At 44.0% G+C, this 18,675-nt stretch overlaps 1 protein-coding gene across 1 annotated transcript in view; it reads left to right on the top strand.

Annotated features, from left to right (window-relative positions):
* Window positions 1-18,675, top strand: part of NBEAL1 (neurobeachin like 1) — a 2,263,075-nt gene that overhangs the window by 224,893 nt on the left and 2,019,507 nt on the right. The window contains exon 6 of the mRNA XM_044075407.1: window positions 518-679. Within this exon, the coding sequence (XP_043931342.1) occupies window positions 518-679 (162 nt within the window). The remainder of the gene's footprint in view (window positions 1-517; window positions 680-18,675) is intronic.

Below are 18,675 nucleotides of genomic sequence, written 5' to 3' on the forward strand. Positions count from 1 at the left end.
TGGGGGTTGGGAACATTGTACTATGACTGTTACTGTTTGTGGTAGTGACATTGCTCACTGCATTTATTCACTGTGAGAAGGGATCAGTGCAATTAAGTCCGTAGGTTTTTCATAACTATTTAAATTTGTATGTTGGAAAGCTGAAGTTCGCCTGTACTTTGTGTAGGTTTGCTTTGTGTTCCATAAAAGATAAATACATTACCTCATGTTGTAAAATTAGGCTTCTGTTGAACTGCATTAGGGGGTAAAGAATTCTGTTTTTGGAGTGTTGTGTTAATGGCATTTTAGCTAGTTAGATTATCTGCCTCCCCCAAGATGGTCAGGACAGTGTTTGCAACTCAAACGCACCCTCATTTGCTATCTTTATTGCATGGGTCTCTAGCTGATCCTGTGATGTCTGGTTCCACTAAGTGATCATCCATAAACAGTTTTAACTTATCCAGTATGTGTTGTATTTATTTAGGACAAATGCTATTGTGAAGCTTTTAACTATGTAAAAATTCTTTCTTCTTTGAAGGGTTGATGATGTCCCTCCGGCAATGTCCTTACTTCCTGATAACATCCTTCAGGTTTTGAGGTACCAACTGTTGCAGTGTGTACAGAAACTTGCTGATGGACTGGAAAAGGAGCAGCAAGAGCTGGCTGTGCTGTTGGTCAAGTTCCTTATCATAGTGTGCAGGTAAGCAGAAGTATGTTTAAACAGAATGTGCACACCAAGCTAAATAACTGTGAAGGTAAATTTACACTGTGTTTAGAGTATAGGCTAAATCACTTAGTAGTGATCCTCCTGGGCTTTAGTGCACCTGTGTAGCATTTCCTTCTGACGCTGTCTTGTTCAGGGATTGTACTGTTGGGCACGTCCGTAGTAAAATCACGAAAACCTTTTTAAATCTCTTAATTTGAGTCTTGCAGCAAGAGCTTCATATCTTTTGTGTTTGGTCTCTTTAACGTTTAAATTCATAAGTACTGTGCTGCTTTTATATTGGAAGATTACTGTGCTACTAAAGAAAAGTACCCATTTAGAGCGCAAAAAGCTCTTCTGCTTTCATTACTTTTAGGTGCCTCTGCCTGCCACCCCCAAACCAATTTTGATAGGTGTGAGTGCAGTTGTGTTATTTATATTCATCTAATTTAAAAGAAATGCCTTCTGTTTGTGTACAACAGTATCTGCAACCTGATGTGCCCTGGAAGATGGAGAATCATGCAGCAAGTAATGTTCTGCAGCAAAGCTAGTCCTTCCAAACTCACTATGTTTTACATTCTGTATAGGTCTTCAGTAGATATTGACAGCATATTTGCACCAGATATGTTAAAGCTTATTTGGTTGAGCATGAAAGTACAAATGAAAAGCCATTCAAAGATTACAAAGCCCCCATGCACATTCTTTATTAGTATAATGAACTCCCGAGTTCACTGGACCTAAGGTTAAGTTGGAAATCCTCAGTGGATTGCCCCTGTGGTTTTCCAGGTGTGACTGAATAATAGGCTTTTAAGAGCCAGGCAGTAACAGAGCCTACATCACCCATCTTAACCACTTTGTTCTGTGTATTGAATTGGTTTGACCTTTTTTTTTTTCTTTTTTAAATTATGACTGATGATTACATGATTGGGTAAAATAGAAGTACTGAGCCAGTAAGCATTATCTGGGAGAGCCATGTTATTCATGTTTCACTCCTCTAGTAGTAAACACACCAGATGACTACACGTGGAGATTAATCTGTGTCCATAACAGCATCTCTACATGTATGTAGCTTCTCCAATACTGAGACCCTTGCAACTGATTACAAGTGACTTAGACTGGAAGTTGAAGGTAAGATGTGCACTAAAGAAGTGTTCCTTCATTTAAGCAGAAGACTGCTGCTTGACAGAAAGATTCATTGACTTTAGTGCAAAGGTAATGATGGTTGCAGATTAGAAGGAAGTCTGTCTATGAGTTGAATGGAATTGTTGAAGTAATTTTGGATGCTGTGAACAGCAGTTGGCTACTGTCTAATGTGTATTAGAACAAGATTTGCTCTAGAAACAAAGCAGTAAATAAGAAAAAAAAAAGAATTTAAGTTGCTGAAGAACAATGGAAATTGAGTATGGCAGTTAGAAAAAGACTGTAGCTTGCTATAAAGAGTCACAATCTTCAAAGCGTATCTGTAATACTAGAGTAATAAGATTTCTATGTAAGTACTTAGCAGTTGATCTGCAGACAGTTGTAAGTCTAGCCAAAAAATATTGGAAAGATCCCTTCAGCCTCAAGGAGGGCAAAACAAGATAGACCAGGGGAGAATTTGAGACTGACCATCCAATTATTGAGGTTTACTGTGAAGGTGGCAAGGTTGCTACTGTACTTGAGATGTAGTGAAAATTTATTCCAGAGGCAAGGGATCAGTTGGGAGATGAACCTGTTTTATATGCTGATGGTTTAGTTCCTTTAAGCATATATTTGAGGGTACCATTCCTTCTGTGAAGGAATAGGTCGGAGAGGATGAGATCATTCATGGCTTAAAAAGCTAGACCAGGATCTTCACAGAGAAGTCTGTACGAGACTGAGTCCAAAGAAACTGCTGCCGGTCTATCCTGACAACTGCTTTTTGAGGCCACTAATCTTTTAGTTATGACTCTTTGAGACCTGTGAAGTTGATTGAGTTATTTAGACAGATACAGGCCAAAAGGTGTAATTTGAAGTCGTTTTTCATTTGGTCTTCAACCTATGGGACTCTGGTTTTACACGGATCTGACTCAGCTGTATATTCCAGCATCAGAGACTAAATCTGAGCTCCACCCCTACCCATAATGGCCCACTCTCCCTCCTTCCCTCAGATATCGTTTGCAGCTCGATAGAACAGTATGGCTCACTGTTTCTCAGAGTTTTTTGGCTTATTTCAAGTAGCTTCTTTTGAGTTTTTCTATCTACCTCTTCCTACTCTTTCTCTTTCTGTGCACATGGTGCATTTTTGGTCTTTAAAAAGAAAATCTTTCCTGTTCTGTTCTTCTGTCTCTCCTTTCTCTCTTTCTTCTGGTGTGTGTGTGTGTGTGTGTGTGTGTGTGTGTGTGTGTGTGTGTGTGTGTGTGTGTGTGTGTGTGTGTGTGTGTGTGTGTGATTGTTCCCATGATTGACCTTCCAAAGCCAGTTTGGTTCAGGAAATGTACAGTGTGTGGGGATAAGATTCCTCCATCTGATGCCTACACTCTGTCTGGTGTGCTCCTGTTCGATTTGCGTGTGTTTTAACCAGTGAGCACTTTTTGACAGGAGGAACAAGCTGATTTTGAAGGGAATTTTGGCCCTTTCCTCAGAGGCTTCTTCACTCCCCTCCATTTCTGGAACTCAAACTCCCACCAAAAAGTCTGGGATGGGAACTGGGCCAGGCACAAGGACCAGGATCGAGATAGGAAGCGGTCTACTGACCAGTCTTCCTCTGCCAAGCCTCCTGCTAAATCTAGGCCTGTGGTGGTTTGGGGTTCTTTTTGTCTCCATTCACCCTGTTTTTCCTGGGAGCTGCGGAGTTCCTGAGCCAAGTGTCCTGCCTGTGCCTCTCCTCTGTGCCATTCCAGGCAGGGGTCGGTGGCTTCCTCTGCCTGGTCTACTTGGAGCCTGTCTGAAGCCGAGGTTGACAGGATGATGATGTAGTTTCTCCAGGCTCGAATACAGCTTGGGGGTCTTGCCTGGTTCATCCCCCTCTGGAGCCGTGAGAATGCAAGCTGGCTTCATACTTATTTCTTCTTCTCTGATCTGACCTTCGGCTTTGGAGTTCTTGGATCTGAGGTTCCCGGTGTTGAGATGTCTGCACCGATGGTCACTTGTACCTAGATGCTGACAGTTACCTTGAGCAGTTCAGCTCCATTGTCTTCGGACCTTACTGACTCTCGGAGCCATAGCTTTGGTGTTAGCTGCAAGGTTTTTGGAGCTGCCCCTTCCCCTTGGGGCTTGAGTGCTGGGAAGCTCATCTCCGACTCCCCCTTCGGTTCCGTTGGTGGTGACTGTCCAGGAGGCCCCATTGTTGGCAGCTTCAGGTCTGGCTGTGCTGTCTTCCAGGGTTCATTCACCTTCAGCCTTTAAGGTGGTGTAGAGGGCCTGCTCAGCTCCTTTAAGGGCCTTGACACTTTCCTCCTCTGAGTCCACCCTGGCTCCTTCTGTTTCTGGCCCAGATTCATCCATCCTGCTCTCTCAGGGGCAGCCTGTTGCCAGACCACCCCAGGATGTTCCTCTTCAGGAGCCCTTTGAAGCTTGAGTCCTCTCTGGAGCATCCTCCCGAGGAGGTCCTTGAAAGCATACGTGCAAGAGGAGACTCACAGATTTCCCCTCTGGAATCTCTCATGGAAGGTACGGATGTGGATCAGGGGGAGAGTTCCCCCTTGATCACCACCTGACGATGTCTTATTCAGAGACATCATAAAGATCCTGCATCAGAGAGGGGAGTGGTCTTCTCTTAAATGCAACCCTGATGAGTCCATATTCCTGGAGGTGTTTGGCACAGGGCCTTCTACATCTTGGGTGTCCCCCCTTGTGGACCCTTTGGTTGATCTCCTTTCCCGCAGGGCATGGAAGGAATCAGACATGGTTGAACCCATTCCTAAGTGCCCAGACAAGGTACTCAGTACCCCATCAGACACGCTTTATTGGTCCAAGGGTTCCCCGGTCAATGACATGGTGGTTGTGGTGGCCACCAAGAAGGAGCTGGCTCAGGAGAGCTTGGTCCATCCTCCAGACAGGGAGTCTAGGGCAGTGGAACATTTTGGGAAGCAAGTGTATGCTTCAGCCACCTTTGCTTTCTGTGTGCTTAACTGCTTGACGCATGTCTTCAGATTGTAGAGATACCTGGTTAAGGAGCTCTCAGCATCTGCCCCCAGGTCCATGTCGGAGGCGGAGAAGTTTTTCTCTTCCCAACTGGCTATCCTAGCAGCCATATTGAACATGTCCATGAGGCTACTTTCCCATGTGACTGAGAGTGCCTTGAGGGCAGCTGGGACAGGCATTGCCATTAGGCGGCATGCTTGGCTCCAGCTTTATGCTTTCTCTGAACCCTTTAAGGTGTTCATGAATGCCCCCTTTGATGGGTTCACATTGTTTGGACCTACTGTTCATGACACTCTTACCCAGTGTGAGGAAGACGGGAAGACCTTGTCTGCCATCAGGATCTGCTTCTCTACCCCACAATGGACCTATTCTAGGAGCCAGCATGGGGTCAGTAAGTTGTGGTTTTGAAAGTCTCAGAGCTTTTGCCAGGACATTCAGGGTAAACTTTCCCCCAGGGGCAGAGGGGGACATGACCGACACTGTCCATGTGGCAGAGGGGGGTCCAAGGAACCAAGGGTCTCAATTTGTTCTTGGACAAACCCTTTCAGCAATCCTGAGAGATTGCCTGTCTGCTCTGCTCTGGAGGCAGTTGGGGGGTGTCTTTCTCTGCACCCAGCAGCCTGGGAGTCTGTCATGAATGATCGCTGGGTGCTTCAAATTATGTCCAGAGGTTATTCCATTTCTTCATCCCTCCCACTTTGAAGAGAAACCTCCTGGCTGTTGCACCTGGCCAGCAGGAGGTAGCAGCCATAGAAGTCACCAGGCTGCTCAAAAAAAACAAGTCATCCAGCCCATCCCCCCAGTCCAGTCCAGATTAGGCATTTATTCCAGGTTCTTTTTGGTGCCAAAGAAAATGACGTATTTCAGACTCATTCTGGATCTTACTACTCTGAATCTGTCCATTGCCAAAACAAAGTTTCAGATGGTCACTGTACAATCCCTTTTGCTCTTTCTGCAGTGCAATGACTGGCTGTGCTTTGTGGACCTTCAGGATGTGTACTATCTCATAAAAATGAACAGGTGCTCCAGAAGGTTTCTTCTCTTCCAGCTTGGAGCCATTCATTTCCAATTCAGAGTGGTCAAATCAAACTTGGAATGTGTTCAAGTGTTAGGTTTTATAAGTACTTGGTAGGATATGATTCAGGGCAAGGTATTTCTGCCTCCAGACAGGTTACTCTTGCTCCAGCAGTGTGTGCAGTCTATTCTACAGACCACATGCCCCCCAGCAGGTGTGGTCCTTCGGGTGTTGGGGTATGGCAGCTGTGATAACCCTACTTCCAACTGCGCGTCTACACATGAGGATTCTTCAATGGACTTGGGTTGTGCAGTGGTCCTTTCTTGAACTTCCTCTATCGTACCTGGTCTGGCTTTCTCGGATTTGTTGGGACTCCCTTCAGTGGTGGACCCAGTCTCTGGACCTCCTCCTGAGCCGCCCATTTGTTTTTTTTTTCCACTCTGTCACGGTGACCAGGGAAGCCTCCCAGTTCAGGTGAGGGGGCATTCCATGAGATGAACGGTCCAGGGCATATGGTTTCCCTTGGAGACCAGTTTGCATATCAGTGTCCTGAAGATGAGAGCGATGCTTCTGGCATTGCGAGTGCTTCAAGCCTTTTTTCCCACTGGGACAATTGGCATCCAAATGGACATGTCTGTTGTCTGGTGCATTGACAAATGGGGGGAGGCCAGCTCTTATCCCCTTTGCAGAGAGCCCATGAGATTGTGGGAATGGGCAATCACTTCCCCGGAATAGGAGTTGCCACCAAAAACCCGTTGGAAGTCCAACATTCTAGCGGACAGGCTCAACAGAACCACTCTGATGCAGTAAGATTGGTGTCTGAATCCTTCTGTGGCAGACATGATCTTTTAAAAGTGGGGTCATCTTTGCTGCAATCTCTTCTCTTTTAATTCCAATGCAAAGTGCAGTGAGTTTTCCACCCTTATCCCCCCTCTGAGGGAGTCCCTCAGAGATGCTGTGGTCCATGCTTGGCCCTCCGGTCTACTTTTATTTACCCTCCTCTGCCTCAGATTCCCAAGTTTCTTCAGAAAGCACAATGGCTGAAGAACAAAGTCATCCTCTTGGCCCCCCTTTGGCCTCGCCAAGTTTGGTTCCCAACTCTTTGGCCTCATCTGGTGCATCTGCCCTGGACTCTGGATCCAGTTCTGGGTCTCATCTCTCACTTGTCATGGGTTCCACATCCAGAAGCTTTCTGTTTGGTTGCTCTTCTTTCTTTGTTGACTAGGACTCTTGGGTTCTCTTCAACAGTCAAAATGATTTTGATTGTGGCTCACAAGGCCTCTACTAGGAAAATCTATTCCAGTAAATGGAAACACTTTTCTCTCTGGGTGTCACAGTACAAAATGGATCCTTTTACAGCTCCTGTTCTGGCCATATTAGGTTTTCTAGCCCATATTTTCCACAGTGGAGCCAGCTTTTCTATGATTAAAGTTCAATTAGCAGCCATCTCAAATTTCCATATGGGAGAGAATTCTACCTCCTTGGCTTCTTCTAAGCTATGCAAGGCTTTTTTGAAGGGTACTTTTCTCCTTAGGCCTCCAATCGGAGACCCACACCCCCTTGGGATCTGACTGTGGTTTGACAGGGCCTAGTTTCTCCTCCTTTTGAACCTGCTGCCACTGTGGATTTACAGTTCTTATCTTTGAAGACCGCCCTCCTGGTGGCTGTCACTTCAGCCAAGTGGGTATCTGAGTTACAGGTGTTGTCAATTAAAGTCTACTTATCTTCCATAAGGACAGAGTGGCTCTCTGTACCAATCCCTCTTTCTTGCCAAAGGTGGCCTCTGAAGCTAATATTCCAAGTGTCTAGACAGTAAAATACCTTCACTGCACTAAAATGTTAGTGAGTGTGTTAGTACATTCTGCTGTATAGTTCCTTAACCAAACCACTGTACTGATGAGCACATTGCCAGGAAGCAAGATCTGCATAACCCTTTCCAGTAAGTGCTTCACCAACTAAAGTTTATTTTTCTTTTGAGAAAAACTTAAATCTGTAAAATAGCATTCCATAACCTCTCCTGTTTCATCTGTAACTAACCCCAGCTTTAATTTTGTATCACCAGGTGTCCCATAACACCAAGTTTCCCAGCTGATTTCAGGATAGATTGCTAAAAGCTGGGACCCAAGTAATTTTGTAGCAGGATGTCTCCAGCATGATTATCGTAGCTACAGTTCAGGTCATACATAATTACTGATATGCCCAGAGATCTAAACTTCAACACCCCCAGAACCCTTAGGTCTACTTGCATTTTAAAGAAAACAAGCCTACAATAACAGGAAATATAAAAACTAAGGGAAATTAAAACCGTTAAACGTTTTCACTGCAGCTGCCCTTAATTTGTTTCTGCTTTTCATCCTAGATGCTTAACAGCACTGCCCCTTTCCACTGGCTCTCACTCGCATTGTTTTCCCTGTTAGTTCTGGGATCATCTTCCCACCTAGTTTAGGATTTCTCACTTACCTGACCACTTGACTGATAGTTTGTCGGCATTGTCAGCTGACTACTGATCTGGGCCTGCCCCCTCTGTTCTGCCCTCACTACACTCATGCTTCACTCCGCTCCCCTACCCTGCCTCCAATTCTCACCCACCCCCACTATCTGCCAATTTATAGACAAAAATCACACCCACCACCCACATCCCACCTACCACCTCAACCAATCCCAAAACACAATCTAAACATTAACAAGTGCCCACCCTCCACCTCCCAAGTCCTCCTACCAAACTCTATACCCCCATACTATCATCACCAACCAAACCACCACCCACAAACCCTCAAGTAATTGTTTGCCTCTTGTCTATTACTACCAGCTTCCATTGTTGCACTTTACACCATTACTTGTTACCACAGTGCTCACATAATTCACCCAGCCCAACCCTAACCTCCACATACCAATGACATAGTAACACTTCAAAATCTAACCCCACTTACTAAACTACTCTACCACTGAGCTATACAAACTCAAATATATTAATTCCAGCATACCTTCCACCAAACCCAACAGATTAACTAAACTTCTACTCAATGTTCAATGTGTCTATTCCTAGAAAAACAGCTCCAACTTTGTGGGGTTATACACCCCATTCCAGGCCACACAGCTGATACTACCAACCTCACTAATCCAAACATCCAACATGCAATTAACTGTATAAAAAAAAGCCTTGTGACCTACTTGTACATAGTATGAACACTAAAAGTATCTTGAACAAAATTGATGAAGTACACGCCACACACTCCGCTTACAACCCAGGCATTACACTCTTTACAGGGACCTGGCTCAACCCCCACATTAAGGACAATGAGATACTTCCCCCAGGTTATAATCAGGGATGATAGAACTATCAAAAAAGGTGGAGGCGTCTCTATACTGTAAAAGATTGTCCTCAAGGTAGACCTTATACATAAAGAAATCCCCACATTTAACATTGCAGAAACCCTATTCATCAAAATTCAAATCCGTCAACAGAAGCAACTAAACCTAGTGGGTATTTACATACCCCAACACACCTACTCTTGAGTCTATACTAAACTGGACATCCGCAAACCTTCCACAGGAGGCACTCCTCCTAGGGGACTTTAACATTGGAAATCCATCAGCACAACTATCCTCTCTAATCACATCAACCTGTATTCCTATACTCAACTTATCCAAACATCCACCTGCGTTGACAAAAATACAAACAAGGAATCCATACTAGACTGGATCCTTACAAACAACCCATCTACTGGTCAACATTATTGTACAGTAGCAAATGGCCTTGTGGCCTTGGTGACCATTTACCCACATTCATATTAAGGCAACATCTCAAAACCACTAAAACAACCAGCTTACGTGAAATCTGTAATTCAAGAAATTTCATACTTGAGCATCTCATTAATGCAATAAAGTATTGCAACTGGCCTTTCCGAAAAAACCCTTTCACTAGACAAGGCAGTGGACTACTTCAGTTCTACCTTTTTAAACATATTAAATCAGATGCCCCCTCCCCCCATGAACAGTTCAAATAAAAGCCAGCCCTGCCCCATGGCTCTCTTAAAAACACAAAAACCCTTCTAAAACTTGGGGATAAAGCTTGGGATAAATAGTATCACAATAAGACCGATCACAACAGGCAGATATTCCTCGAACTACATAATAAAGCAAAAAAAAAAAAAAAAGGTAAGGCAGATAAAAATCACTACACAGAGCCACAAGTAAAACATATCACTGACCCCCAAAAATTATGGGTAGCTGTCAACAAAGTATTACAACCAGGCAAACCCACTACCCCTCCCCCTAATGTCAGAGGAGGTAATATAGAGAGAGCTACCCAGTTTAACTACTTCACTTCTTCCATCCTTAATATAGCTAGCAACATCCAGACCTGTACTCTCCCACAACCATTCAGCAACCCAAACCCATACCCCTCATTCACTCTCAAACCAGTTCCTACCAACATAGTATACAAGCACCTCACTAAACTAAAACTCACCACCTTGGCAGTCAACAGACTCCCTACAGAGTACCTCAAAATTGCTGCTAGTGATATAGCTTATCCCATGTGGGTACTTATCAGCCAGTCTATTAATGAGCATACAATTCCAGCCCTTTGGAAAACCTCCTACATCATACCCTTGCACAAAGGTGGTCCCTCAACCAAACTTACCAACTACCGCCCCATAACAGTCTTATCCCCCTTAATAAAAATCCTTGAAAAATGTATCCATTCTCAGCTGATGAAACATTTACTTACAAATAGTCTTGCCGCCAACACCCAATATGGCTTTTGTCCATCCCATAGCACCACCAAAGTACTCGTATCCTTCACCAACACTGTCAATTAATATAGGAACCAAGGAAACCTACTGTCTGCCACCTTCCTTGATCTGATCAGAGCATCCGATACAGTATCCCACAACAAACTCCAACCTATCCTAGCCAAACTCAGGTCTATATCATATGAGCGAATCACACAAATTGCGAACTCTCATAATATCGAACGTACCGGACCTCGAACTTCCTATTGTGGGGGGCTGTGCCCCCACACCCATTGCTAAATATATATTCCAAATCTGAGATCACACTACAGTGAGGTAAGGGCAGATATCCCATTCTTCACTGTACCGCGATCTCCGAAAAAGCACTTTGAGATCCAATATATTTGATATTATGAGGCTTCGCAATTTGTGCGATTCACTCATATGATATAGACCTGCCAAACTCAGCCTAAACAACCCCTTCTTGCTCTGGTTTCAGGACCACCTATCCAACTGCCAACAAGCAGTTAAGTGGCATAATTCCCTCTCTCCCTTCTCCCAGTAACAGCAGGTGTATCACAGGGATTCATTCTGGGACCCCTACTATTTAATATATTTACAAACACCCTCCACACCACCACCCAGCAAGCTACAGTATTACAATATGTAGATGATACTACACTGATCCGCTCAGCCCCCACACTCTAGACTAAAACCCCAAGAGGCCTTTTCCAATATCAAAAACTGGTTAAAAAACTCACAACTAATACTTGACCACAAAAAGATTCAACTTGTGCTTTTCCACCCTTTCAAAACTATTGATTCTTCTGCTCTTTTCCCTGTCAGTTCTTCCAGTAACAACCAAATCCCCCCAGTATCACAAGTAAACTTCTTGGTGTAATACTTGACTATAACTAAGGTTTGGATAAGGTTTATGCTACATGTTTTTCAAAGTCCATAAAAAACGTGGAACCTTATACAGCTGCAAAAACTGTCTACCTAAAGACCAAAATTTCTATATCCAGAACTCACCTTCTCTCTACATTGCTCTATGCATCCCCTACCTTAACACGATAGACTTACAAAAATTGTTCATGCGCTATAATAATGTGGCTAGATTCGCAACAAACTCTAATTTCCACTCCCACCACTGTCACTCACTAAAACAACTAGGTTGGCTAGAACTCCCTAAATTACTAAACTATAACCAACTCATCATGGCTCATTACTTGCTGTACCACCCAAACAAGATTCCTGATCTCTCATGCTTACTCAACTTTCACAATTCTGCTCACCAACTAAGATCTACAAACAAAACCCTTCTTGAAGTAACTAAGTGTAGACACAGTACTAGAGAATCCTTCTACTTCTGCACAGTTGCTAAAGTCTGGAATTCTCTTCCACCAGATATCAGATTGCAAAACAGCAGTCCAACCTTTAAAACTCAATCAAAAGCCGACCTCCATCTCATCTGGCAATGTACCTGTACTGACCATGGCTAGCCCTACTACCACCATTCAGATAAATCTTCTGGCACTACTCAAACGTCAAACACATTAAAAAAAACTACCGTAAAGAACTGTATTTTTAAATGACTGTATATAACTGTATATGGTATTACTGCACTTTCTTACTCCAATACATTATATTTTCTGCTTTACTACTGTACACTCTATATATTGTACACTTCTGTAACTGCTCATCATACTATGCCATGATATACTATTGATGATCTTCATGTTTCACTGTTGCAGTCATCACATTTGGGTTATCTGCCTGCAAGTAGCCCTCAGCCGGCCTGAATACCAGAGTCTTTGGATTTCTGTGTTGGATGCTGTCGTTTCTTCCTTGACGTCAGGTCGTCAGGGGTATAAAACTTGCAGCAGATGCCATTACATCAGTCTTTCTTGCCATGCGGTGCCCGAAGCAGAAGCAGTTCGCAAGTGCCGGTCGGCCGACTCCTGAATTTTTCGTTTTCGAGTTTCAGACCCGAAGTCTTCAAAAAAGATAAGTACCCCATTGGGGATCCTTTTTCTTGCTCTAACCACAATCCGTAAAAGTTAACAATTGTCTTACCTGTGGAAAGCAAATACCTCATAGAGATTCTCATTCTTACTGCATCCCCTGTTTAGGCCCAGACCACGACGTCCCTCGCTCTCAGATTTGAGCCTTGTTCAACACCGGAACTATTCATCGTCGGGCTATTTTTGCAGCCAATTACTTTCGTACTCAATCTGTGTACTCCAAAATGGCTTCGTTAAGCCATCAGACTACCGATCTTCCGAAAAAAACATAAGGATAAAGTCAGAGACAGACCGCGTAGGTCCAAAACTGCCGACGATGCTTCCGTTAAGCTAGTCGCTAGTCCGCCGGTACTCAGTGAGGTGCTTTCGCAGCCCCTGATACCCGCTACTTCAGATTCACAGGCCTTTACTGAGACCCATTTGGAGTCTGGCATGCTGCGAGATGCTTCTTCGACTGTGGAACCTGCAGATGTCTCTACCTTGGATGAGTCCGGAGCCGCTGTGCAGGCACCAGCTTCTGAGGGTGTATTCAGGCCTACAGACATTCATATTAAACCAACGCCATCATTCTCATCCAGGCCAAAAACTCGCACTACACCTAGAAAACCAATGACCAAACCACAGGCTCAGGCCCATATGCCTCAAAAACAAATGCTTAGAATGGCTAAAGACCTTATTACCTTAATTAGGGGAAGCCAGCCTTCCCCCTCTAAGACCTAGAACTGATTTTCTTTTGGATTCTTCTGATCAGGAATCTGATATTTCTGCTCCTTCTGATTTACCAGGATTTGCCCTTATCTACTTATGAGGATTCTGATGCAGAAGATTCCATTCCCTCTGCTTCCCCTCCAGAAGATTTTTCTTTCAGCGAATCTTTGCATACTGTTAGGAGCATTTCCGCTGGGAAAGCCAAGATTACTCTTGAGTCCAAAAAGAGACTTAGGAAATTCTTTCTTCTACCTCAACACAGGCCTTTAGCTATCCCTCCTGTTCTTGACATTGTAGATGATGCTTTCTTGGAATCTAGCCTTACCCCAGATACTTTGCCTCCAGCTCCCAGAAAACCTGACAGATACTACAGAGTACGTGACTCTCACAAGTTCCTCTTCAAGAATCCTTCTGCGGATCCAGAGACCATTTCCCAAGGACCAAAAGGCATTAAGGCTACCGCTGCCAAAAATCCTACCCCTTCTGTTAGAGATTCTAGAGCCTTGTACAGATGGGGTAAGAAGGTATACACTTCTGCTACTTTGGCCATTAGGGCTTTAAATTGCCAGTTTCATATGTTAAAGTATCAGCAGCATATTATGGGACTACTTGGACAGAAAATGATGTTGATTACAGACTGTGCTGAACACAAAGAATTGCAAGATTTAATGCATTCTGCAGAACAACTTGGTAAACATACTTTGCAATGTGGTTTTGATGCTTTAGAAGGCATGCTTGGCTTAAGGAACAAAACTTGCCAGATCATGTTAAAGCTAAATTACTGGATGTTCCCTTAAACCAAGACCGCCTTTTTGGCAACAAAGCAGAAGTCCTCAAAAGGATGGAGGAAAAAGCGAAATCTATGCAAACCGTTAAAGATTTCCTACAAGTACAGCCTCCCAGTTTCAGTAGGCATTGGCCTTCAAAGAACTGGTCCTTTCCAGTCCCTTCCAGGCCTCAGTCCAAACCCAGGAACAGCAGACCACCTAGGCTACAGTCTCAGACTACGCACAGATCTAAGCAGTGGGAGGCTCCCACTTACAAAGCAGGGAGTAGTAAGCCACCCCCTATGGAAAAATGGCACAATGACTTAACCTTTAAACCTTCCAAGCCCTGCTCAGCTACCTGCTCCCTTAGGAGGAAAGCTCGCCTTGCATGCAAAAAAACTGGGAACTCATTACCTAGGACAAATGGGTTTTGAACATAGTTTCCCCAAGAATACAGGTTTCACTTCCACACACTACCAACCCCAAATGGTTGGCCAGACCTTCCCCCAAATCAATGGGTGGAGGCCCAACAGGAGGCTATGTACACAAATTATTTTTGGAGAGAGGCTACCCAGATTCTATCATTATTCCCTTAAAGGAAGATGTGATAAGGGGGTGGGGGAGAAGATATGTACCCTTGTTAAACAAGGAGGTCAACATAGACAAGAACTTCTTAGACAACACCAGTCACAATAGTTGCAATATGAACACATACCAAAATACTCCTTTCTTTGTTATGACATACAATGCTAATACTAATTCAATAAGAAGAGTTATAAACAAGACATGGGATATTTTCAAGACTATGCCCAACAGGTTAGAAATATTTAATAGACAATTAAGCTACAGTTTTAGAAGGGGTCCTAACCTCAAACCTGTGTTTGAAAGGAACAAGCAGGATAATGACAAAAAGAAAAAGGGCACTTTTTGTTGCGAAAGATGTTCTCAATGTACATTTATTGCAAATATGGATGAACTAACACTACCCTCTATCCCTATAATCTTTAAGGGTAAACAATACTTCACCTGTTATACTAGTGGGGTAGTATGTTTAGCCTACTGTACTTCATGTTGGGGGTACTATGTGGGCAAGACGGAGAGACATCTGCTACAAAGAATATACGAGCATATGTATGATGTTAATAGGAAAAAGGAAACAAATGCTTTATATAGACATATACTAACCTGTATAGGAGCTAATTTCAAGTTTTGGATGTTGGAAATGTTACCCAGGGATAGTAGAGGTGGGGATTGGGAAAACCAGCTTAGTTATAGAGAATTAATTTGGCAACTGCGCCTGGATTCTAACACACCTCCAGGGATGAATGACCATGTGTCACTTTTACCAGCCCTAAAACTAAGGGCTAACAGGGTAAAAAAAACAAAATCAAAACAAAAATAAATAGAACCCCATGAACCAAAATAAATTAATTGCCCATTTACTATTGCTATTACTACTTTTTTACTTTTTACTAGCTCAACATCATTTATTTAGTTATTTGCTACTTATCGGTTTGTAATACACAACTCAATAGAAACCTTTCATAACTGTTTTTTCAAACAAAAGATGTTCTTCATCTCACATTGCTGCAGTCCTTACACTTGGGTAGTCCGCTGTCCTCGGTCGGCCCGAATATCAAAGTATTAGGCTGACGTCGGTCAAGGTGCTTAAGACTGACATCAGGACGTCAGGGTATAAATGCGCATGACCGACGTCATATCCTCAGTCTTTTTTGCCGCATGGTCCGATGCAGAAGCAGTGTTGCAAGTGCCGGTCGGCGTTCTGAAATTTTTCGAATTCGGAGTTTCAGACCGAGTCAAAGTTGGCTAAGTACCCCGTTGGGGAATATTTTATTTTTTTCTTGCCTCAGTGGTTTACCGGATGTCAGAAAAAGTGAATAACTGTATTTCTTGTGGGAAACTGATACCGCATAGAGATTATCATACTTTGTGTATTCCTTGTTTGGGGCCTGAGCACGACGTTGTTGGGTGTCGCTTTTGTGCTAGGTTCAATAAGCGCACTATTAAGCGAAGGTTAGATTGTGCCAGGTTGGTCTTCGGGAAGCGGTGCAATTATAATATGCCGTCGGATGCTCCGGCGCCTTCTTCGAAGCGCAAAGACAAAGCAGCTAAACCCAGGCAAGAAGAGTCGTCCGTGCGGACGCCGGTTCTTTAGAGGCGTCAGTGGAACGGTGGTTCCGCCGGAGGCTTCTCTGGAGTCCCAGGGGGAGACTTTAATATTGCAGGATGTGGCCTCTCAGGAGGCAGGTCAGGCTGAAGGGGCTTCTCAGGTTACTGTACTCCCTCCCTTCCTAGGGTGGTTAGGCCCTCTCCTTCTGTTTCTAAGGCTTCTCCCAGAGGCAGGCCAGGTTTAGCTTCTGTTGGTGTCACTCCTAGTTCTTCAGGATCTGTGCCCAAGAAGCACATGCTTAAAATGGCAGAAGATTTAATTACTTTGATTAGAGGTTCTTTGCCCCTCCTGATAAGAGGCCTAGGGTGGAACCAGAGTTGGGAGTTTTGAACAGGCTTGGATGTTTCAGAGTCTTCGGCTGAAGACTTGCAGGAGTATTCTCCTTATTCTGATTCTGATGTGGATGATTCTACTCCTTCTGCTTCTCCTCCAGAGGATTTTTCTTTTCAGAGACTCTTCATTCCATGAGGGAACATTTTAAGTGGGAAGGTCAGGACTTCTCTGATTCCAGGAAAAGGCTTAGGGAATTTTTGCTTGTACCCCAGCATAGGCCTTTGGCTATACCACCTGTTCTGGATGTTGTGGAAGATGTGTTTGCAGAGGCTTCACTTAATCCTGATTCTTTGCCTCCTGCTCCTGTTAAACCGGACAGGTATTACAGGGTGCCTGAAGCTCATAAATATCTTTATAAGAGTCCTAGGGCGGACCCAGAAACTGTTAGTCAGGGACCTAAGGGTGTCAAGGCCTCTGTTGTAAAAAATCCGGTTCCTCCAGATAAAGAGGCCAGGGCTTTGGATAGATGGGGAAAGAAAGTCTATACTTCTTCCACCTTAGCTATGAGGGCTTTGAATTGCCAGTTTCACATGTTGAAATATCAAAACTATCTTCTTTCTCAATTGAAGTCTAAGGTTGATGCTCTGGCGGAAGGTATTGAGTGCAAAGAATTACAAGATTTGGTACATGTTTCTGAACAGGTGGGTAAGCACTCTTTACAATGTGGCTTTGATGCTGTACAGGCCTCCTCTAGGGTGGCTGCCACTGGGTCAGTTCTTCGCAGGCACGCCTGGCTGAGGGATCAGAATTTATCTGACCATGTTAAGACAAGGATTTTAGATGCTCCTTTACAGTCTGATGTGTTGTTTGGTTCACCTGTGGAAGCAGTCTTAAAGAAAATGGAAGACAAGGCTAAGTCTATGCAGACTGTTAAAGATTTTTTGCAAGTTCAGCCTCCGAAATTTAGTAGGAATTGGCCTGCTAAGGGGTGGACGTACCCTTCTTATGATTCACAGTCTAGGGGTAGATCTAGACGTGGTAGGGGCAGAGCTCAGGGTTCTTTCAGACCTAGAACAGGGAGTTCACCTGCACAGTCTTCGGGTGAGGGCAGGGGCCAGTCCTTTCGTAAACAGGCCCAATGACCTACCTTTTCAGCTGCCAGAGCCTTCTTGTCTGGCAGCACCTTTGGGAGGAAGGTTGGCACTCTTCAAGGAAAATTGGAGTTTAATTACCCAAGACAGATGGGTATTGGATATCATTCACCAAGGTTACAAGTTTTATTTCCATACCTTGCCTCCTTTCAAAGGCATGCCAGACGTTCCTCCTCAGCAAAGAATAGAGGCTCACAAACAAATTTCTCTGCTGCTTCAAATAGGGGCCATACAGCCGGTCCCTCTGCCAGAAGTGGGCCTAGGATTTTATTCTCGCCTGTTCCTAGTACCAAAGAAGGGAACACGTGGAGACCAATTTTGGATTTATCTATCCTCAACACTTATCTGGACATTCCCAAGTTCAAAATGTTGATGTTACAACAGCTTTTACCTCTGCTGGGCAAAGATCACTGGATGGTGACTCTGGATCTCAAGGAGGCTTACCTTCATGTTCCTATCAGGCTAAGTTGCAGGAAGTATCTGCGTTTCCAGGCTGGGACTTCTCATTATCAGTTCTCTGCATTGCCCTTTGGCTTATCTACTGCGCCCAGAGTGTTCACGAAGGTTCTGGCTCCAGTAATAGCTTTCTTCAGGCTAAAAGGAATTCAGATCTATCCTTATTTGGACGATTGCCTGATTCTGGCTCAAGGAAGGGACGAACTTCTTCATCATTTGCAATATGTGATAGCAGTGCTAAGATGCCTGGGGTATTCTGTGAACGAAATAAAGTCCAGTCTAGTACCCTCTCAGGACATGTGCTTTCTGGGTGTGAGACTGAATACAGCATCCCAGATGGCCTTTTGACCCCGGACAAACAAAAGAATCTTTCCCTTTACTTCCATCAATTGTCTCATCAGTCCAGGCTGACTGCAAGGACAGTCCTTCAAGCCTTGGGGTTCATGGCATCTTGTATTCTGGTGCTTCCCAATGCCAAACTGCATATGAGGAAGCTACAATGGTATCTCAAAATGTATGGACACAGCACTGCCAAGATTTGGACACTGTCATTCAGATAATACCTTGC

This window comes from Protopterus annectens, chromosome 6.part1 (genome assembly GCF_019279795.1).
Source record: "Protopterus annectens isolate FY-2018-M chromosome 6.part1, PAN1.0, whole genome shotgun sequence".
In the NCBI taxonomy this organism is placed as follows: domain Eukaryota; kingdom Metazoa; phylum Chordata; order Ceratodontiformes; family Protopteridae; genus Protopterus; species Protopterus annectens.